Source organism: Dipodomys spectabilis, unplaced genomic scaffold (assembly GCF_019054845.1).
Source record: "Dipodomys spectabilis isolate Male_0828 unplaced genomic scaffold, ASM1905484v1 ptg000649l, whole genome shotgun sequence".
In the NCBI taxonomy this organism is placed as follows: domain Eukaryota; kingdom Metazoa; phylum Chordata; class Mammalia; order Rodentia; family Heteromyidae; genus Dipodomys; species Dipodomys spectabilis.
In genome coordinates, this window is record NW_024871326.1 from 63,963 (window position 1) to 86,192 (window position 22,230).

Genomic DNA, 22,230 nt, shown 5'->3' on the forward strand with positions numbered 1-22,230 from the left:
GCGTGGGCTCTGTGGCCCGGGGCTCCCACCCATCACCCTGGCTCCCCACCACTTCCTGCCGGGGCCTCAAGGCAGTGCCTTCCTCTCCCTCTCCCTCCTCCCTTGCTCCAGAGAACCTGAGCTGGCCTTCCCCTCACTCCCTGCGCCACCAAAGACAAGTCTGCCCCATGGCCTTTGCACCTGCCCTTCGCATTACCCGGAACCTTCCTTCCCTAGATTTTCTCACAACAGACTCCTTGTCGTTCAGCTCTCGGCTCCGAGGCTGCCTCTTCCACAGGCCTTGCCTGTCTGGCCTCCTTAGTTAATGCTGCCTCCTGGTCCCACCAGCCCCCCATCCATCTGGCTCGCCATCTGAAGGGTGGGTTTGCTTATTTCCCCTATCCTTTGCTGGAAACTGGCTCCGGTTCAAGCACCCAGGGTTGTGACTGGCACTGGGATCTTCAGTGCTAGTGGAGTCAGGGCTCACCACCCCCCCCCCCCCGCCCCGCCCCGCCCCCGACCATGCAGGAGGCCAGCTCTGGGCGCAGCGCTGTCTGGGGTCCCAAAGTGCCTACATCTACTCCTGGGGTGCGTAAGTCCCAGCAGGATAGAGGGGGAGGCGTGGCCATGCGTGGGGGACGGGGGGATGTGGTGTGAGGGCGAACCGTGTGGAGCAGCCCGGGGCCGCCTCGCGCGGGGGAGGCGCTCGGTCATCTGAGGGACCCACAAAGAGCTGGAACCTCTTCCTCACCGTCCTCTCCCCACTCTCCACCGATCACCCACCGCTCAGCCTGGAAAGTCACCCCGGCACCAGCCGCGCCCCACTCCTTCCATTCTTGCCTCTTTCTGGGGGGCTGAAAATGGCTCTGCTCCCGAGGAGGTGGCAGAGGAGCGTGGGGGGGCCTTGCCAGGCAAGCGTGACCCCTCGTTTTCTAGATGAGGAGTCCTGGGGATGAGTGGGTAAATGGCTCTGCGCTGAGTTTGGGTGCATTCCCGGTGGCCACCACAGAATCCGGAGTGGCTCTGGGGGCCTGGCTCGGGGCCCCACCCGCCCACTGGGAGGAGGTGGGAGGGAGACGAGGGAGCCGGAGGAGGAGGGAACATGGTGCGTGGGAGCATGGCTGCGGTGCGCTGGTCACGGGCGGCGGGAGGCCTCACACATGGTGAACCGCCTCACCTGGCCGCCGTGGGCACTGATTTCCCATCCGGGGTAGACCAGGCCCTCGGGACTTGTGCGTTCTGCGAGTGACAGCAGCCCAGCTCGCTGACTCTCCGTGCATCTTTAAATACACGGAAGTAGAGAGGTGCTTTCGGGATCCCCGCCCCAGATTTGAGGGCACACAGTGGGCCGGGCACAGCCTGGGCCTGAGTGCACGGCTGCCAGCGGTCTTGCGGCAGGGCCTGCGGGCTGTTGTACAGGTGAGGAGGCCGAGACACACACACACACAGGCCGCTTCCAGACCCACCAAATGCACAGGGCCATCCGCGGTGAGCCAGGCCTCACGGGAGGTTGGAGGAACCCCCCTTCTCCCCGCCTCCCCCCACCCCCCCACCAGCACCCTGTACTACAAAGGGGTGGATCTCTCCTTGGCTTGAGAATCAAGACGCATCTGAAGGTCAAGTCAGAGACAGAGGCGAGAATACCTGTCACCCTAGATACCTGTCATCCTAGCTACTCAGGAGGCTGAGATCTGAGGATCAGGGTTTGAAGCCAGCCCATGCAGGAAAGTCCATGAAACTCTTAGCTTCAATGAACTACCAAAAAGCCAGAAGTGGAGCTGTGGCTCAAGTGGTAGACCACCCTTGAGTAAAATAGCTCAAATACAGAGCCTAGGCCTTGAGTTCAGATCTTAGAAGCAGCGTGTGCATGTGTGCTAACACACACATGTAAGCGCGCGTGCGCGCACACACACACACACACACACACACACACACACACACAAGGCAACTTCAAAATTCATGGGTCTTAAACTCCTCCTAAAGGACATTGATGGGAACTCTGAGTAAAAAGGCTTCTGGGATTGAATCTGGCTGGAGTTCAGCAAACCTCTGCTGCATACCTTGTCAGTGCCTTTAAGATGTTAAAGGCACAACAGGTCTACCTGGAGCATCTAGCAAGAAAATACAGTGGTCTCTCGACACAAGAGACTGAACTCAGGGAAACCCTAGTAACTTCCTCCTCCCACCCATGATTGCCTGGCAGGACACAGGTATGCCAGAGAGCCGAGATGAAGGCAGGAAATGCAGGCTGGGAGACACTTGTGAGGCTGGCTATGCAGGGGGTGACTGTGGGGGCAGCACCTGGGGTACCCCACCCTCTGAGTCACGGCTGGTCCATGGCAGACCCACAGCCCCGTTTCTGAAGACTGGCTTTGTCGTGGGTCCTGGGTACCCCTCCCCATGGAGCTGCAGAGATGTGTGCGCCCACTCAGGGCTCTCCGTGATGCCCAGCACGGGACCAGCACCCCCTGCTCAGCCCTTGCCGCGGTCTGTCAGAGCTCTGAGGAACGGCGATTGTCCAGCCCATGCAATGTCATTCCGGTTTTCCGAGGAGCGGGAGGACGGCATCCGGAGAGGCGTGGCCCGGCTGCGAGCCCTGCGAGCCCCGTGGGCCGCTGGGCACAGTTCTCTCCTGCTTGAAGCAGGGTGAGAGGAGCAATGCCCTCCCTCACACCCGAGGCCTGGGCGTCCCTCTGCTCAGTTTGTGAAAGGCACACAGACAGCTCCTCTCTGGCCTGCGGCCGCCTCCAACACAATTAATCCCATTGTAAGAAAATAAATGGATGATTCTGGTTAATGAAATTGGTGCCAGCCAGAGGTGGACCTTCAGAACCAATTTAACACCTTCGGGTGGCCTAGCCTCCGTGCGGGGACACGGTGAACGGGGGAAGGGCAAACATTGAGAGCGTGCGGGAGAAGGAGAGATCTGGCCTGCTTATGAGCCTAACGCCAGTCAAGGAATGGATCTACGACACCGCCGGCTTCCCGCCGTGACTTCCACCACAACGCCAGGACTGGGACGGGTCCCCATCCCCATGGGCCCCACTGGGCCCAGCACCATGGAGCTCAGAAGCTGCTGACCGACAAGGGCAGTGGGGCTGACAGTGGTAGATTCCAGAATGGCTGACAGCCCCAGGTCAGACAGGCAGAGCACCTCCCCTCTATCCACTATTCACCTCAGCACTCAGTATGTAAGTCAACCAGCATGGCCGCGTGCCAATAAAACTTTATAAACACAAGCAGTTGCTACGGCGTCTCCTAGACTCATCAAACAATGCCGGGATACCTCCGCTGACTCCAGGTGGGTGGACCGATGGCTGTGTGTCCCTTCCTGGCTTTCCTCTTTTCCAGCCCTCACCACTGGGTCCTGGCCGTGCGGGGGGCAGCGACTGGCCGACTGCCTGTCCTCTGGCGGACGTGGCACTGGACTGACTTCCTTCAAGGCCCCCAGACCCGCAGGAGGGCAGACTGAGCGGGGGACCTGGCCCAGGGCGAGGGGCTCGCGACACCCTGGCCTCCCTGACGGTGGAGGTGGGGACACCCTCTGCCTACACACGGAGCCCCCACTCCGGGCAGCGCCCGCCCCGGTCCTCAGGCCTGAACATCTAGCAATGGCTGCCAATCCCCCAGGAAGCACCAGGCAGATGGTGGAGGAAGTGGGAGAAATGTCTGCAGAGATTCCTGTTCTAGAAGAGTTCTTATGGCCCAGTGGGAGGGACACAGCAGACACCCGTGCCCCAGACAGCCACCCACTTCAGAGACTCCTCTGCCTGGCCCTGCTCATGCTGGCGGCCCAGAGCCCGCAGTGTCCTGATGATCTGCCCAACAATGCATCCCAGCTGGGTGTGCCTGCAGTAACTGGGCAGTGTCAACCCGAGCTCCCGAGCAAGCCGGGCCTGGGGCTGGCGGCGGGACGGAAGCCTTGGAGGCTGCCCGGGGCCTGCGGGGAGGCGGGCAGGCGAGCGGCTGGTGATTCATGCCACCCAGCCTGCCAGCGCGCCAAGGAGGGGGGGCGGCAGCTCGGCCCAGCTGGGACCACTGTTATTTTTAAAAGTCTGGGAAAGAAAACAACAATAAAACAACTGGCGCTCAGGATGGCTGGCGAGTTTGGAGATGCCGAGAAAGGCTGAGATGGATCTGTGAGGCGTGCCATTTGCTGGGGGTCTCAACAGGCTAATGGAGAACCCGGCTCGATTACGCGGCGGGCAGCTGCTGGTCCGTCAGGCGGTGCGAGTCAAGGGGCTCTGTGTGGGTCTGTCTGTGGGGGCCCGGGGTGGGAGTGGGGGGGATCAGAGAAGGCTCGTTCTAGCCAGGCTAGATCTGGGAGGCTATGCATGGGAGAGGGAGAGGCTCTTTTCCCGACTTAAAAAAAAAAAAAAAAGACCCACTGGGGCCAGATGAGGTTTGGGGTGCGGGAAAATCACAGAGACAAGACGGGAGGGAAGGAACGCGGAGAAGAACCAGCCGCGATGAAGAAAGGGGGTGCCCTCTGCCCCGGCCATCCGGCTCCAGAAGCCCTGTGCAGCAGGTGAGGAGGGAAAGGGAATTATGGCATGTGAGGCGAAGCACAGAAGCTGCACTGCGCTCTGTCTCCCGGCTCTGCAGGAGAGGGGCTGCCTGTAATCCCGGCTGCGCCGGCCCGTCCGTTTGGAGGATGGGAAGTGTGGTCACAGCTCGCTCCGAGGCCCAGCTGGCAGCTCTGCCGGAGGGTCTGGGGAAGGTGCGTGGGGGTGGGGGGGGTGGGACGTGGAGTTACCGTCGGAGGACAATAATCAAAGCTTTGCAGGCAGGGTGGGAGATAATTAAAGGCACACTTGGTTTCCCTGGCTGCACTCGACCGCCACGCAACAGAAATTGGACCAGATGTGTTTGTGGAACCCCACGGGGAACAGTGGGGCTGGGTTTGCCATCCTGGCTCGGCAGGCTCGGCCCAGACCGAGGGAGGTGGGGAGGCTGAGGCACAGATGGGAGCTGGGGGGCTGCGTCTCAGCTTGCCCGTCTGTTAGAGGGGCCCGCGGCCCCACTCACCCTCCAGCATCCCCCACGAACCTGCCCAGGGCAGGAGGGGAGGCAGGCACGGGGGGGGGGGGGGGGGGGAGCGAGGCTGGTGGAGACACCCGCGCTCCGGGCTGGCTCTCAGTTGGGCCACGAAGCCCATTCTGCGGGACAGGAAGTGCGCTTGCCCCTAGCTCGGAGCTGAGCCGAGAGGTGCCGCCCGCCCCACCTGCTCCCAGCTGATCCCTATGTGGGTCCCCCGCGAGTCCCAGGAGTCGCGAGGGCGGCGGGCTGTAGCTGGGACAGTCGGGGTGACCTTTACCGAGGGGCGGGGTGGGCTGTCATGGGACACAGCCCCCGCGGATCGGGGCTCGGCAGCGCCCTCTTCGCCCAGCCCTGAGCGGCCATGTGGAGGGGTCCCCAGGGGCCCGCACGTCCCTGTCTGTCATGAGCAGCACAGGGGCTGCCGGGGACGGCGGAGCGGGCAGCAGGCAGGAGTGGCCGAGACGCCACCGGCGCCCCCCCAAGTATCCCAGGGTCGCCAAGGCTCCTGGCGGCCTCTGCTGCACCTGTGACAGCGGCCTTGTGGCCCGACGGCAGCGTTTGTGACAGAGACTGTGTGGCCCACAACGCTGACGAACTTACGCGCTGGCGCCTGCCCCGCTCTGAACCCAGCGGCTTCGCCTCCCGCCTCCCCGGATTCGTTTTCCTTAATCAGGTACTTACAGGGCGCTCAGGAGAGGCCGCCCAGGACCGAGTCGACCGGCAATTAGGAGACGGGCGGCAAGCCTCATTAGGCCCCGGCTTGCCCACCTGAGGAGCGGCAGTGAGGGCGGGTGCCTGGGCCAGGGACCCCGCGAACCCCGACCTTTCCATCCATCTGTCCTATGGGTGACTAGCCATGGGCCTGGAAGGAGGGGGGGGGGGGCGAGGATCCTTCTCCCCAGTGCACACAGAGCAGGAATGGAAGGCAGCCGCTCCAGGAGAGCCATCTGCAACTGGACCGCAGCCAAGGCAGGCAGGCACCAGGCGGGAAGACATCGCCAGGGCCGCAAAGTAGAGGAAAAACCAGAAAGGCAGGAAGGGAAGCTCAGGGCTGAGCACCTGCCTAGCACTTGCAGGGCCCCAGGTTCGATCCCTAGCCGAGCCAGGTGGCAAGCCCTGGCGTCGAGGAAGAGATGCACACAGGCGTGTGCGGAGGGCTGGCTCTGGAGTCACACATGCACGCACGCACGCACGCACGCTGCTGCCTGTGCAGACACAGAGCTAGAGTTTGCATCCCAGCCTCTGGTCCACCTTGGCTGGTGGCCGCAGGCAGGGTGGACGGTTCACGATGGTCTGTGGTGACCCAGCGCCCCCCTCCCCACCCTGCTCCACCCCAGAGCTCGCTCACTGCAGGGAGCAGGTCAGGCCAGCCCCGGGCTTCTCAGTTGTATCTGCCAGGACCCGGGCCCGAAGCGTCCTCCCCTTCCCTCCCCACCCCCTCCCCATCATCATCCAATAAGCCACTGAGTCTCACGCCCAGGCTCTGGGTCCACAGGACCAGGCAAAGCACACACACAGTCTACTCCACACGCGCAGATTCTGCACAAATGATCACACACCATGTGACACTTTCCCAAAGAGAGACAAAAGATCTGTGGGTCGCGCAAACACCAAATGCCCTCTAACTATGGCTGGAGTGCCAGCTCGCTCCTTCCTCCTAAAAGCTTAGTGCTTTGCTTCAACCCAGATATCCGTGGTGCCTGGTGGAAGCACTGGCTTCCCTTATCGGCTAGGCTGCCAAGGAGCTGAGGATGCACCCAGGATCCCATGGCAGGAACTCTGACCGGTTGCTTTGCACAAGGCTCCTGCGGACACTTGCCCAGATGTCACACGGGGGGGGGAGGGGGTGGTGGTGTGGGGGGGTGGGGTGGGGGTGGGGGCTGGGGGTGGTGGTGCGCTGCTGAGACTCTAGTTGGCAGGTTAGTGAGCAGAGTACTACTCCAAGCAGCACCCCAAGCTGGGTACTTCTACCCTCTTGCTTTGGGGCCCCTGAGTAGGCCCCCCTCCCTGCCCAAGGGCAACTGGACCCCCTCTTTCCCACCAGTTGCTGGGGTCCTGGGCGTGCGACCAGCAGCCTGGGTAAGTACAAGTGCTGTAGGCCCAGACATACACACCAAAACACACTGGGAAACACTGGTGCTGGGCCGGGAACCAGCGCCTCACACATGCCAGGCAAGTGCGCTGCCGAGCCACCCCACCCCAGCAAGACCCCGACAGTCCTAACTGGGGTACCCCACATTTTCACCTGCCACGCATGAGGTGTTTCAGGCAAGTGTGGGAGTACAATTCTGGCTGAGACCCAGATGGACAGACAGACCCACGGACAGACCCACAGACAGGCCCCGGCTCCTTCTGGAGCCTTGTGGGGGCCCTGCAGCACCCTCACGGCTCCGGTTCCCCGGGGACGCACAGCGCAGCGCAGCGTGGCCATGACCACACGCACCAGGCGGAGGCGCCGGGGCGGGGTCACCCGCCTCGGGTCAAGGGTCGCCTTCCTGCCCGCTGGGTGGTGCTCTTGGCGCCAGCTGCCCCACGATCCCTTACTGAGCTGCAGAGATACTGATCCATGCTCCACGCCCTGTGCTGTGCGCGTATACGTCCCCAGCTCAGAGACGGCGGGGCCTCAACCGAGCCTCAAGTGAATAAACAAACAGGAGTCAAAATCAGGAGCATGAAGAGTGGGGGGCTCTGCCTCGCCCCTTCTTATTGCCAGTGTCTCCTGTAAGTGCCAGTATGACTGCCACACCAGTTCCCCAGACCACCCACAGGCCCTACCTACAGCCCTCCCCTCGCCTGCAGTTACATGTGAGGCTCTTCCATCTGGGGCCCTGCCCCATGGTGGTGCGGGGGGGGGGGGGGGGGGGGGAGAGGGTGGATGGGGGAACACTGGTCCTGGATCCCCTGCCTTCCCTGGTCTACTGGTCCTACCTGCCCTGGTCTACTGGTCCTGGATCCCCCACCTGCCCTGGTCTACTGGCCCTGGATCCCCCGCCTGCCCTGGTATACTGGTCCTGGATCCCCCACCTGCCCTGGTATACTGGCCCTGGACCCCCCGCCTGCCCTGGTATACTGGTCCTGGATCCCCCACCTGCCCTGGTATACTGGTCCTGGATCCCCTGCCCATCTCCTTCTCCTGAGCAAGTTTCTCCGAGAAGAGCCACAGTGGTGACACGGGGCCAGTTGCCATGATACGCGTCGTGGTAATTTAGCTGCAGCGCTCGGCTCCCTTGGAATAATTTAACGAGCTGTCACAGGAAGGGAGGGAAGAGGACAAGCGTCGTGCAGCTTGCTATATCCACACCTCCACAAAATAATCTAAGTTCCCGTAGCCGGAGGAAGCCCCGGTCGGGGAGATGAAATACGAATGCTGTCTGCCAGGACCCAGGTAGGCAGGGCCTTGCCGATCTGCTTCTGTGTGAGGAAAACAAGTGAAACAGAAAACTACAGGGATGGACCAGCCAATCAGATCCCAACCCGAACCCCGAACCTTCCTCAGGCTGTCCGGCTCACAGAGACGGCTGATGCAGGCCTTGCTGTCCCCTCCCTGTGAGGAAGAGGACGGGGCTGGGGGCGGGGGGAAGGAGGACACATTGTGTTTCCTGCTCCCCAGTGGGAGGAGTGTGCCCAAGAAAGGGTGCCAAAGGGCGTCACCCCGGGGCCCTTCCTCGCCGGTCTCCGTGGACGGGGCTTCTGTTCTTGTGCCTGGGGTTTTAACTCAAGAGCCTGGGGCGCTGTCCCTTAGCTTTTTTGCTCAAGGCTGGTGCTCTATCACACACAACTCTATTTCGGGCTTTTTGCTGCTGAACTGGAAGGAAGGCTCTCACAGACTTTCCCGCCCAGGCTGGCTTTGAATGGTCAGCAGCCTGTGGAGTGGCTAGGATTACAGGTGTGAGCTACAGCAACCGGCCTGAACACCGGTGGTTTAAAGTCCACTTGCTGTTTCCTTGCCCTGCCGACTCTGGGGACTAAGCCGGAGCTGAGGTGTCTCTGGGGGAGAGGGGGTGGCCGAGTCCAGTGTGTGCCACGGCGGCTGGCTCTCCACTTGCTAGACACACGATGGGTTAGAGTTGAGAGTCCAACTGCTGCGTAGCTGGCCCTCCCTTTAGCCTAGCAGGCTTTTTTCTTTTTCTTTTTTGGCTTAAATAAAAGAACTTCGTAACTGTGTGTCTCAGATTTGGAGGCCAAGAGACCAAGATCAAGTTTCTAGTGAACACCAGGCACTTGTGATTTCTTCCCCCCCAACAATTGCTAGGATCTTATTTCTGTGATGATGGAGACCCCAGGACCCAGCCCCAGGAGGTGTACTCAGCCCAGCCCCTGGCGCAGAGACGCAGGGAGAGAGCCGGACCCGAGGAAGCGGCTCACAGGGTACTGGTCCCCTTCCTCCTCCACTTCTCCTTGAAACACGGAAGGGACGTGTGGCGATGTAGCCGGACATGCGGCTCAGGGTCACCAGGAGAGGAGAGACGAAGGCAAGGGTGGAGCGGCGGCCCTGCCCCTGGTTCTGGTCCAGATCGGTGAGCAAGCGTCCCGGGGCAGGTCCTCCAGCCATGCCAACCTCGTGCGGCAGTGCCTGCCCCCCATCCCCAAACAAGGCCCCTTTCTCAACAGCCACATCCTCCCCCCTCCATCCACTCCTGAAGGAGCAGCCTCCTGACCTCCACCCCTCGGACACTAGTGACAGCCTCCAGGGGGGCCACAGCCGCCATGGACTGGCACACGACCCGAGACGGGGACTCTCTTCAGTTTTGTGGGGGCCCCAACCAGGAGAAGCCAGACCGGATTACAGCAGGCTAGGGCCGTGTGGCCCCCAGGCAGGGGGCTTTGCCCACCGGGAAAGGGGGCGGGGCAGGACGCGGGAGTGCCGCCTGCCGCCGTGGCCAGCGGGCCTGGCACAGACACGCCATCTGCCTGCCGACGACCCCCCCCCCCCCCCCCCCCCCCCCCCCCCCCCCCCCCCCCCCGGCCTCCGGAGTGTGTTTGCTCCTGGTGTGGCTGACATGCGCGTTCACACTTCAGACGGAAGCAAAGCAAACAAACAACGCATTTTAAACGCTCAGGTAAAAGGCGGCGGAGGCACGGCGTTATTTATGCCGTGCCTGGATGCGCCTCGCTGGGAAAAAACACCCGTGGAACTAGATTTATGCCACGGCTGGAGGGAGGAGGGAGACACCTGCCTTCATTTCCATTTGGCAGAGGGGAGAGCAAGCGAGCGAGAGGCCATGGGGGGGGCGGGGCAGGCCCCCCCCAGTTCCCTAGCCAGCTCTCTGCCCCCCCCCCCACCAGCTACCTCTAGCTTTGTGGGCTCAGCCCCGGCTGCTGGAAGCTGGGAGGGGAAGCCTTGCTAATTCAATCAATGAACTCTGACAAGCCTAAATGGTTGTCTGAATGGATCCTCTCCATGCCCCCTCCTCCTCGACTGCCCAAAACCTCGAATAAAATAAATTAAATAAAACACAAGACGCCATCGGAGTCTTTTTTTTTAAACGGGCTGTCTTTTCTGGCGGGAGTCAGAAAAATGCTAATGACGTTTGGGGCCTGGCTGGGCCTGGCAGCGGCCGCTCTGCGCTGGCGGCCGGGCTGTTTGCTTTGCCTCCCTGGACACCCCATCCTCCGTCTCCCTCCACGCTCCCCGTGCCCCTCTGGCGGGGTGGGTGGGGGCTGGGATGATGCACAGCACGCTGCCATAGGTGTCTTCAGCCAATCGGAGGCGATGGCAGACGCTCACACCTTGCTGACAGCTGCTGTCAAAATACCCTCACCACCGGCAGCTCGATAATAACTCGAAAATGAGATGGAAATGAGCGACTCCTCTGGAGCAGGAAGCACCGCCCTCGGGGGTGGGGGTGGGGGTGGGGCTCAGAGAGGCTCCAGCGGCTGCAGGCAGAGTGGCCGAACCCTTAAGAGAGTCCCCAGGACTTCAGGCCAGGGGTGCAGAGGGAGGAGGAGACTGGGCAGCGGGCAGCCCGAGATGCACCCCCTCCCACCCCCTGCCCCCGGGCCGGGCGGCGGGGCTGTTTCTGATGTGCCAACTTTGTTCTGAGAACTTGGACCTCCCCCGGGGAGGTCAATGATGGGGCGAACGGCACCAGGATGGAGGGGACTTGGAGCTGGAGATCAAGGGAATGGCCGATCTTGTGCGTGTGTGTCTACACTAGGGCTTGAACTCAGGGCCGGGCACTGTCCTTGGTTTGCTCAAGGCTGGTGCTCTAGCAATTGAGCCAGGACGCCACTTCTGACTTTTTGCTGGTTAACTGGAGATGAGAGTCTCACAGACCTTCTTGCCTAGGCTGGCCTCAAATTCTGATCCTCAGATCTCGGCCTCCTCAGTAGTCAAGGGTACAGGTGTGAGCCCCGGGTGCCCTGGCAGAACAGCCGCTCTTAGCAGTCCCCCTCGCTTGCCAGGGCCAGAGGTCAGGTAGGGGACACAGAGGGGTGTGGTGCCCACCCACTAGGGGATGCGGTCCGCACAGCTCCCATGGTGCCCAGTCGCAGGCTGAGAGGCTGTTAGCATGGAAGGCAGCACAGATGCCTGCTCTCTTTTCGTAAACGGACGGGTGGAGGCCGCAGCTCAGCTCAGCCGAGAGGGGAGGCAGAGGTTGAGGCTGGGATGGAAAAAGGCCGCTCAGGGCACTCAGCCTGGCGGGGCTGTCCCGGGGACGGGGGCAGGGCTGGGGTCCTCTGGCCCCGTCGGCCTGCGTCAGGCCAGGGAGCCACCCACCGCCTGGGCGCGGCCTCGTGCATCCCGGACAAACGCGTCCCCGTTGCCTGCGCCCCCTTTTGAGCAGTGACTCGGGCGCAGAGGCGGCGGCTGTAACTCACTCCACCAGCCAAGCTGCTGTGGGGGCCTGCGGCGCCGCGCTCCAAGACAAGAGGCTCTCAGCACCCTGTGAGCCGGGGAGACGGCTGTTTGGGGGTTACCTCCATCAAGCCTCGCTACCCAATCAGGGAAAGGATGAGACCAGAACCTGGGCTTGAGACGTGGGCCTGCCACTTCACTGGCGAGGAGACCTCGGGGCCCGCTTAACCTCTCTGGCCTCGTCCCTCATCTGCACGGCGGTGAGGTGAACACCGGTGCGACCTGTGCGGTCGCGGGACCGACGGGGGGAGGCGCTGCACCCAACACTCACCCTGCTGCTAAGGTTTTGCTCCGCTCCCCAAGTGATCTGAAGGACATTGGTTTTAGGATCAAGAGAATTCTCCAAGGGCAAAACTTGCTCATAGAGAAGGAAGGATTCTGGAGGGCGATGGAGAGGCTTGAAATGACAGAGTTCTGGGCACCCTCCCCTTCCTCCTTCTCCTCCCCACCAAGAGCAGCACTATCCCGGCTTTGCCTGGCACAATGAATCCCATTCTACACGGGCCAGGCTCAGGAGCTGAGGAGCGAGGTGGGGCAGAGCGGCTGGGAAGGGTAACAAAGATAAAAAGAATGAGGTCCCGGGTCTGGACTGGTCCTGGCAAAGTCGGAGCACTGGACACGAGTCTGGGCTCAGTGGTATGAATGAGCGCCGTAGCTGGGGCTTTCCACGGAACTCGTACCTAACCCCCGCCCCTCCCTCACTAGCACAGCCACAGGCCCAGTCTCGCCGGAGATAGGAGACGCTCAGCCCATTTTTGCCGAGCCCGCCAGTCACTTCGTAACTGAGTTGCAGACAAACTCAGATGGCAGCGGGGACCTGGGCCAAAGCGGCCCCGCAGGGGAGAGAAGGCGGCTGCGGGAGCCAGCAGCGATCCACAGGAGGGGAGCCAGCTTCCTGGCAGGCAGGGAGGCAGGCGGACAGGCGAGAAGCACATTTGTAGGTGAGCAGTCAAAGATGCCACGCCTGCATCTGTACCAGACATTACTAATCGATTACTATGCCACTCCCTGTGGAGCCCAAATAGACTCACAATCCTCCTGTAGAGGACTTAGGCAGCCATGACCCCTGGGCTCGCCTGGAACGGCAGAAGCCGCCTGCCATGCTGGTCTGGTCTGATCCTGTCATGGGTTCACTCCCTCAGCAGTTCCGCCGCTAGGACGGGGTGCAGAATGCAGTCTCTCGGGCTGGCACACTGCTGGTTCACGGGAAATCACCTGGCCTCCTTTCCAAGCTGACGATGGAGAGAAACGAGGCCGCAGGTACCCCAGTGTCTTGAGCAAGCGTGCTGGGTCTAGCCGGGCGGCGATGGCCCACACTAGCCATGAATGTCCCCAGTGGACACACTGGTGACCGGCAGGGTCGCGGAATCTAAAATTGTTTCCACAAGGCGAGTGGCTCAGGTTCAGAAAGTATCAGCTCACGAGCAAGCGCGCTCGGTGAGCTCCCAGGGCTGGGCTCCAGGGAGCCTTCGAGGGGGAGGGAGAGACAGGCAGACAGACAGACAGACAGAGAGGCAGGCAGGCAGACAGAGACAGAGGCAGGCACGCTGGCAGACAAGCAGGCAGGCAGACCCCGTTTCTCAGTTCTCTGAAAAGGATCTAGAAACACCTCCAGCAGTGTTTCTTTACCCTGAAGACAGTTTAAGATTAATATGAATATTTTGAATATTAATTTTAGATTCTTCATATCTTTTCCGAGTCACTATAGTACCAGGAAGTCTGTGCATGAACCTCCTAGATAAAAATAGATCCCAAGAAATAAAATAGGCTTACTAGGCCAGCCCTGTCACCTCCCTGGGTTTAAGTGGCCTAGATTTATGGAACCCAGTGTACAAACTGTTCAGAGGGGTAGAAAAGTTGGGTGATTTCTTTCTCCCCAGGCTCTGCTTATTTCCTCCTGGACAAAGAGCACTTTTGTGGCTGTCTCCCAAACCTAGAAAATTCTCCTTTCTTTGACCCCAGGAGCCTGGCCTGTCAAGACATCACAAACGCCTTCTTCAGCAGCCCTCACGGATTCCACTTACCCCTGGGGATGGGCGACTCATTACTCTCCATCTTTTGTAGCATGGGGTATTTGGTTCCAAACACTTCCAGCTTTTGTGATTATATATTCTTTCCCCAGTGTTAAGTTCTGGCAAAACTTCAGCACTTTACCATAACCAGGAAATCAACCTTGATACCACCTTTCAGGGAATTTAGACTTCCTGTGTATTGCACACTGTCCACATGTGCCTGTTTAGTTCTAGAGAGGGTTGGGGTGGGCACCCTGGGGACCAGCAGGACCTGCCCTCTCACGGAAACAGTCACCGGCCTCCCCGATCCCTGGCCACCAGTGTCTGTCACCTCCTGTCTTGTCATTTCAGGAGCGCTAGAGGAATCACACAGCTGTGACCTCCGGGAGCTAGGCCTGCTCCCTCGGCATCATGCTCTGGAGTTAACAGGTTGCTGTGTAATTCTGTGACTCTGCTCCTGTTCGCTACCTAGTGGTATTCCGCTGTACGGACACAGCAAAGGTGGTGCAGCTGTGTTCCCACCGAAAGACACCCGGCTGGTCTCCAACATGGCGGGATCATAACCTAGCTACGTGTGGGAACATCTGTGCGTAGGTCCTTCCTGTTCCTGCTCACACAGGCCTGCTGGTCATCCCTTCTACAATTCACTCAATCAGACAAGCCTGCTGGTCACCCCTTCTACGATTCACTCAATCAGACAAGCCTGCTGGTCACCCCTTCTACGATTCACTCAATCAGACAATACCACACAAGTGGTGCAGCCTTCCCAGACAATTTTAGGACATTCCGCCACATCAAACAGAAGCCTCCACCGCACTCTTCAACTCTCCCCTGGCCTCATGCCCCCACTCTATGCAGCCTCCCTGCCTCCCGGACTTGCCTGCCCACCATTTCATGCCAACGGCGGTACACAGCTAAAGCCTTCGCGCCTGGTGTCACACCGGGTAAGGTGTCACCAGGTAAAAGGGGACGTCTCAAGGTTCATTCACACTGTGGCTCATGTGCCCCACTCCTTTTGATAGCTGAATAATATTCCCCTCCGTGGATGTGCCACATTCGCCCCCGGCGGTGATGGGCTGGCATCCCAGCAGATCGCCTGGCACAGCGCCTGGCAAAACGGGCTCACGCACTGTGCACAGTGCTCATACAGACAGGGACCAGGAACCCTGGGTCTGAGGACCCGGGCTGACGGGGTGAGGGGCAGCAGACCCCGCAAAGACTCCAAGCTGGAGCTCGGGGTCATCCACGGCGGGCCCCACATGGGTTCAGGGTGCGCAGTGTGCCCCTCCTCACCTCTACTCCCCTCGGCCCCCCTACCCTGTGTGTGACTCAGGAGGATCCTGCCCAGAAAGGCACCAGGCTTGGCGGAGAGCCCAGCACAGTGGCATGAGTCTGAAAACAGACTGGGATTTTCACTCCACCTGGCAGGACGTGCCCCCCACACCTGGACCCCTCCTCCTCCGGGGGCCAGAGACCTATGCTGGCCACCGGCTTTGTCTGCCAGCCTGCCTGGAGCTCCCTCGGAAGGCTCACAGCGACCCCTGCTGTCCACCACTGAGAGCGGCCCCGGGAACAAAAGCAAGGGAGGGCTGCCAGGAGGGTTCACAAACTCCCAGAACAATGGCAGGGAGAAGGGGCACTGCACAGAATTCGGTTCCCTGCCTTGCGAAAAGGCAGAGAAAGCTCGAGATCAGATGGCGCGCTCCCTTTGGCTTTTGTTCCTCAGGATCGGCGTTGAGGAACGCCATCATTTGCCAGGACATCCCTTCCTGGGCGTCGGCGTCTGCCACCTCCTACATCGGACTCCTTTTAAGCAGAGGAAGCGGGTCTGAACAAGCAGACCCGCTTACCCACGCGGACAAGGGCCGGCGTGGGGTTCTGCCAACCTCGGCCGTGAACACCGCACACCTATGCCCGGCAGATGACAAACCAGGAGGGTAGAGAGCAAGGACAGAGCACTGGGTCCCTGCCCTGAGCCTCAGGCAAGAGGCAAGGGGCAAAGCTCCCACGGAGAGAATTCTTCCTCCTCTCCGTCTTGCTGCTGTGGCCCAGGGGAAGATGGTTTGGAGGCTCCCCCAGGGGCTCCGCTTTCCTCCCGCCCTGCTAGCACACAAGGGGAAGATGGATGAGTGACCGCACCCCGGACGGAGAAGCCCAACTGCCCCTGCTGTGGAGTCGCCCGGCCGGGCTAACTCACGTGCTTCTACTCTGGGGATGGGGGGGGTGTCTCTGGACGCCCCTCCATGTGTGCGCGGGGAGTCCCCACACCCGCCAGCCTTTGCCCCATTTCCTCAGGACCGGCGCCGTGGGGGAGCCCTAAGCAGCCTGAGAAATCAGAACCCACCCGGCGTGGGCACGGGGGGCCGGGGCGGGCCGGGCTCTGTCCTATGCTCTTTGTTTTCCAAGAGCAAACTGGCTGCAGAGGAATTCACTCCTTGCAAGAATCGAGGTGCTACGTGAGCAGAGGGGACTTATTACATCCGACGCCTGCCTGTCTGCCTGTCTGGTACCGTGGCAGGGCGGATGGCCCACCTGGCCTGGTCTCCCGGCATCCAGAGGCCCGTGTCCGCAGGGGATGCCTGCAGGGAAGTCGCCTTCCTCTCTAAGGGGCCAGGACCAGAGACCCCTGGGAGCTGTGACCGAGGCCCAGATACAGGGAGGGGGGACCCCCAAAAGCCCCTGAGGCGATGCCCCTGGCTTCCAGCCAAGGGGGACGTGGGTGAGGCCCCTGCACCGGGCCTGCCGCAGTGGGCGGGGTCCGGCCTGCTGCGGAGGAGGGGCTGGCTGTGCCACGGCCCTGCACAGACTCTCACGTTAGGGGACCAGTCGAAGGCGGAGGACGACCTGGCCTGTGGTGGAACCATCTAGAACCCAGGACGCTCCCGAACCCTACCAAGCGGCGGCGGCGGCGGTGCTGAGGACCGGAGCGTGTCCTACCTGAAGAGCTCCCGGATCTCCCGCTGGCTGGCCTGAAAGGGGACGTTGCGCACCAGGATCTTAGACGTCGTCTGCTTCCTGGAGACTTGCTTCTTGCGTGCGGATGTCACCGCCGGCCTGCAGGAGGGGTGGTGGTCAGGTGACCGAAGCCCGCCCAGAACCAGCGCCCCGCCCTCAGCAGGGGGATGCGTCACCCCCGCCCACGCGACCCGGGGGCCACGTCAGCCCGGCACCAGGCGACAAGCTGTGAGGGCCACTCACTAGCCCTCAATCTGAGAGTCGGGGGACCGGAGCAGGACCTGACAGGAGAGAGGACTCCCCAACATTCACTGGCACCCAGCTGCTGGACAGCCACAATAAATGGCCAAAGAAATGGCTGAAGCCAGCTCTGGATGGTGGGAGGCGGTCATCAGACTCAGAGAAGGTAGATGGTAATGGCCAGGAGATGAGCACTTGCTGGGGGACGCTCTTTGGGGGGCACTGCTGGAAGCCCCTGGGGGGTGCTGGGTCACTGACATGGAGAAGCAGGTAGAGACAGGGGAGCCAAATAACAAAGCTCTCAAAATCTTTTCCCACTGTTCCAGGAAACACCATCGGACAACTGGTCTACCTCTGTCTCCTAACATCTACCGAGTTTCAAACTGACCGATGTCCCGGGCCTCTGCTGTCCCACTCTGGGAAAGGGGGGTGGTACCAACGCGGTGGGCATGATGCCTCACAGTGCTCATCTGACGCACGTGTGCAACCCTCCCTTGCTTCATTCCTACCATCCAGCCCTGACCACGTGCGTGTTTCTCCCCGGCCGCCGGCCGCACATCGGAGCAGCACAGGTAACATCGCCCCCAAGGCCAGGCCCGGGCTGAGCGGGCAGGGGGCAGCATGGCGGCCGGCACGCGCAGCCTTTACCGAGAAGACCCCCGACGGGCAGGGGAAGCAGGGAGTCAGGACACTCACTTGGTGGCTCGCTCTGAGACCCGCAGCTCCAGCTTGTGGCCGTCCACAACGTGACCCTGTAAGAGGAGAAGCTGGGCTCAACGCTCTGCCTGTCACCCAGGGACCCCCGCCCAGGGCAGGGGCTTTCGGAGACCTCATCTTTCCTTGTTTTCCTGTTACACCACCAGGGGCCTAGAATCTTCTACCCTTCAAGGCTTGCAATGTGGGTTAGTCGGAGTGCTACTCTTGAAGGAAAATTCTAAACCGGGGCCTGAGGGCAGGACTCTAACGCCAGTCTCTGGAGACAAAGCTGGGGTGATAGCAAAATCCACCCTGAAAACCGAGCACTTCACAGCCGCCGCAGCTCACGCAGCCTCCGTGGACAGCCCTTGGTGGGAGGTGCCACCGGCCCCGATGCACACGCGTGCATGTCCGTGCCAGGATGTGGGGCGCGAGGAGCCCTTTCAGCCCTCGGGGAGGTGTGAACCCCAGCTCTCTTCCTCCTGCCTCTGGGGCTGAGAGTACTTCTCCCTCCCCTGAGCATGGCGGCCACACCTGGCCCAGGTGGCCTCCGGGTTCCATGAGGCAGATCAGAGACCGGCCGGCCGGCTCACCGCTCCTCGGACCCTTCCTCAGGGTTCTCCAAACCCTGAAACAGCCTTTGGCTCCAGTCCAGTCTTTCAAAAGCCTGGGACATGTTGCCCCCGACACCCATCACCTCACCTTTTACCTCAATATCGGGCCTCCGTTGGCTTCACACATGTGAAATTCAGTCCTACCTTCCCACACCACAGGCCCTTTGCACATGCTGCTCCCACCTCCTTGACTGCTCCCCTCCCGGCTCTCTGCACAGCTGACTTCAGATTGAGGTGTGAGCTCGACCTCCATCTCTTTAGAGATGTGTTCTGCATGTACCCACTGCCCCTACTGTGTGCTGTGGGCTTGCACGCCTGCTCAGGCTTTTGCTGCCTATCTTTCCCCCACATAGAGGAAGCACCTTCTCCAGGCCTAGCCCAGCACAGGGCACAAACCACGCCCACAAAGGGCTGTGGACAGAACGAATGAACTAACGCGTTCTGAGCTGCTTACCAGCTGCAGTTCCTTAGAGCAGGATGAGTGGGGGCAGATGGAGGGGTGTATGCGTCCCCCCCCCCCCCCCGCACCTGCCAGCTCCCCAGGGATCTTACCTGGAGCTGCCGCAGGGCTTTTTGGGCCTGCTCGGGCTTCCGGTACTCCACGAAGCCGAACCCCATGGACAGCAGGGTTCCTGAAAGAAGGGGTCATCAGCAAGGTGGGCAGGGAGGAGGTCCAGGACTGCGTGCCAGGGTGCCTGGGCCTGGGCCCACGAGGTGATCATGGCTGCCAACTGGGACGCAGCAGGCCAATTGTTGGCATAAGCCTGGCATGACCATGGGCCCATCACGGAGCACTGCCTTTGGAGGGAGAGGGGTTTGACAAGATGGGCATCGGGGCTCTGCCTGGCCGGCCCTGGTCCCGTCTGCTGTGTGGAACGCTTCCTCGCTGAGCTGGGCGCCCGGGGACAGAGGCGGCCTCTGGGCTCGGGGACCCTGAGAGCTGGCACCTGCTGGCCCCGGGCACCTCCATTCAGCCCGACCCCCCCATTCTGGGCCTTAGAGTGATATCCTTTTCCGAATTCCCAAACTGATTCTTCCCGAAATGTGACCTTACTGGAAATGTTTTGGTTTTTGTTTTCTTTTGAAACAGGATCCACCCTGGGGACTTGCGAACCTCCTGCCTGAGGCTCCTGGGTGCTGGGACTACAAGTGTCCACCACCATGCCCGGCTTTGAGATTTGTCCTTCACAGAAACCATCGAGTCAAAACCAGGCCACCTGGGTGGGTACAGGTCCACTGGGACTTGTATGGGAGCTGCCTTTTAAGAAAGGGCCAGGGTAGGCAGGACTCGAACCCAGGATGCCACGAGGACCTGAAGCACAGACAGGTGCTCAGTGCCGGCAGCCTCTGCCACCTGACTGCTCTTCTCTGCCAAGCCCCCGGGCTGCCATGGGGGAGCCTGTGCTGGGATTGTCACACCACAGCGTCCTGTGACCCTGGCAAAAGTGCTGCAGACCTCCACTTGTGTCCTCAAGCTGTGCTGGGGGGCCCTGGGGATGGGGTCCCCACGACAGGACCACTGGGCCGCGGCCACCCCACCGTCCCCCCTGCCCCGCAACCAGCAGGGGGTCAGGACAGCACCAGGCTGGTGACAGGGCGTCCCCACCCACCCTGCTCCAGCCGAGAGGCCCAGGGTTCATGACTCGGGAGAATGTTCTAGAAGTTCTACATCTAAACACCGCGTGGGGAGGAGATGGAGGCTGCTGGGGGGGAGAAGGGTCATCCACCCTGCCTGCCCCCTAAACACTAAATGCGGCTGGTCTTTGGGGGAACGGCAGGGCCACGCCACACACCAAGCGAGGGCACGGGGTCCCCGGTCACCCTACCCCCATGGCCTCGGGGGTCACCCAGGCATTACCGGCTTTGTTCTTCTTCCTGGAGACCACGCAGCTCCTCAGCGCGCCCGCTCTGGAAAACACCTGCAAGATAGCGTCACCAGGCCTCACCCCGGCTCCTGGGGATCCCCCCATGCTCGGGGGCGCAGAGCGAGGCCGTGTGGGAGGTGAGGCATGGACAGGGTGGGGCTGCATGGGGAGCACGTGCGGGGAGCGCGGGGATCGGGCGCACGGCCCCGCGGCGGCAGCTGGAGCGCGGGGATCGGGCGCACGGCCCCGCGGCGGCAGCTGGAGCGCGGGGATCGGGCGCACGGCCCCGCGGCGGCACACTCCGGGTTTACACGCGGGCAGTGGGGGAGCAGCGGCAGGCCCCAAACCTTCAGAACTGGGTTGTGGGGCCCATTTGGGGGGCACCCCCACTTAAAAAGGGCCAGGTGAGCCAGAGCTGCACGCGTGGTGGCCACGCAGGATACTCCCCCCCCCCCCCCCAAGCTCCACTCACCTCCTTCAGCGTCTCCTCCGTGGTGCTGAAGTTGAGGTTCTTAATGAACAGCGTGCACCCCGGGGAGCTCTCTTCATCGTCATCGTCATCGTCATCTCCGTCGGCGCCGTCGCCGTCGCCCGGCCTGCCGGCGGCTGCCCTCAGCACAAACACACCACACATTTTCAGCCCAGGGGGGCCCAGCCCGAAAACCAGAGCCCACCAGCTCCCTCCCTGCGGCCCGGGCAGCATGGTTTGCCCAAGGAAGACGGACAGGCCGGAGCCGGGACCCCCGCCGCCTCCGGGGACAGAGCAAGCGCCAGCTGCGGCCCCCACACTGCCGGCTCTTCGCAGGAACGCGCCCCGGGCAGCCGGACGGTCAACGTCAGAGCCCTCGCGAGACCTTGCTCCTGAGCGGGAGCCGCGGCTGCGTGCGTCACGTGTGAATTCTACCTGGAAAAGCGGCGTTAGGCAAACTTGCCAACTCCAATGTAACTTTCTCTTTTCTTTTTTTTGCCACTCCTGAGGCTTGAACTCAGGGCCTAGGCGCTGCCCCTGAGCTGCTTCTGCTCAAGGCAAGCGCTCTACCACTTGAGCCACGCACAGCACCACTTCCAGTGTTCTCTGAACGTGGTACTGAAGAATCGAACCCAAGGCTGGCAGGTTCACCGCAGACCTAAAGAAACTTCCAGAGCGCTGCACCTCTCAAGTTTCATGGTTTTAGGGGTAGCCCCTTCCCTCCAGGTCTCCCCACTTGGGGAGGCCCACCCAGCGTGGCCAGGAGTTCAGATGCTTCTAGAAAAGCGGAGAGTCCAGCTTCTTACGGGGAAACCTTGTCCTCAGATCCTGGCAGCCTGACTGCATCACAAAGGAGCTGGTCCGGCCTGAGCTTACACCACCTGCACCACTGAGAGAGATCCCAACTGGCCAGCCCAGCCATCTCCGTGCTGAGCAGCTGAGGGTCCTTCTCCTGCTCATCCTGACCCTCCTTCCTTCTTCCCCGTCCTGCTCTGTTGCAACTGCACCAGCCTCTTCTTTGATCGCCAAGCCTGCCAAACCAACACCTGCCACAGGGCCTTTGCACTTGCAGTTCCAGCTTATTCTGCTCATCTCTGGTCCACTCAGGCCTGGCTCCTCCTGCTCAGATCTCTATTTATGCACAATAAATGGCTGCAGGTGGTGCGCGCCTGGAGCACAGTGAGGCTCAGAAACACCCAAGTGGTGCCCACGCGGAGCTGTGGCGCGGTGGGTAAGAGCTCAGACCTCGAGGCCAGTGGCTTCGGACCCCACCTGGCTCTCTCCGCGTGTGACCCCGTACAGATCCCGGGCCTCTGTCACCTCTATGAAGGGATGACAGGTGTCCCGCCTGCGGGCGGCAGCGCACCCAGGCCTGTTGTGCGCTCCGCAGCAATGCCCACGCATCTTTCTCGGTCACGCCGCGGCACGCACGGTCCCGCGGGGCCCTCAGGAGGGGAGGGGCGCTGAGCCCCGCACCCCTCTCCCTGCAGCCCGCTCCAGG

General features: G+C 61.6%; 1 protein-coding gene across 1 annotated transcript in view; it reads right to left on the reverse strand.

Moving 5' to 3' along the window:
- The window catches only part of Rbm19 (RNA binding motif protein 19), a 61,349-nt gene that overhangs the window by 25,288 nt on the left and 13,831 nt on the right, over positions 1-22,230 (reverse strand). Inside the window, exons 17-21 of the mRNA XM_042671637.1 lie at positions 20,733-20,866; positions 20,254-20,314; positions 18,948-19,027; positions 17,782-17,837; positions 16,828-16,944 (exon numbers count right to left, since the gene is read on the reverse strand). Of these exons, the coding sequence (XP_042527571.1) occupies positions 16,828-16,944; positions 17,782-17,837; positions 18,948-19,027; positions 20,254-20,314; positions 20,733-20,866 (448 nt within the window). The remainder of the gene's footprint in view (positions 1-16,827; positions 16,945-17,781; positions 17,838-18,947; positions 19,028-20,253; positions 20,315-20,732; positions 20,867-22,230) is intronic.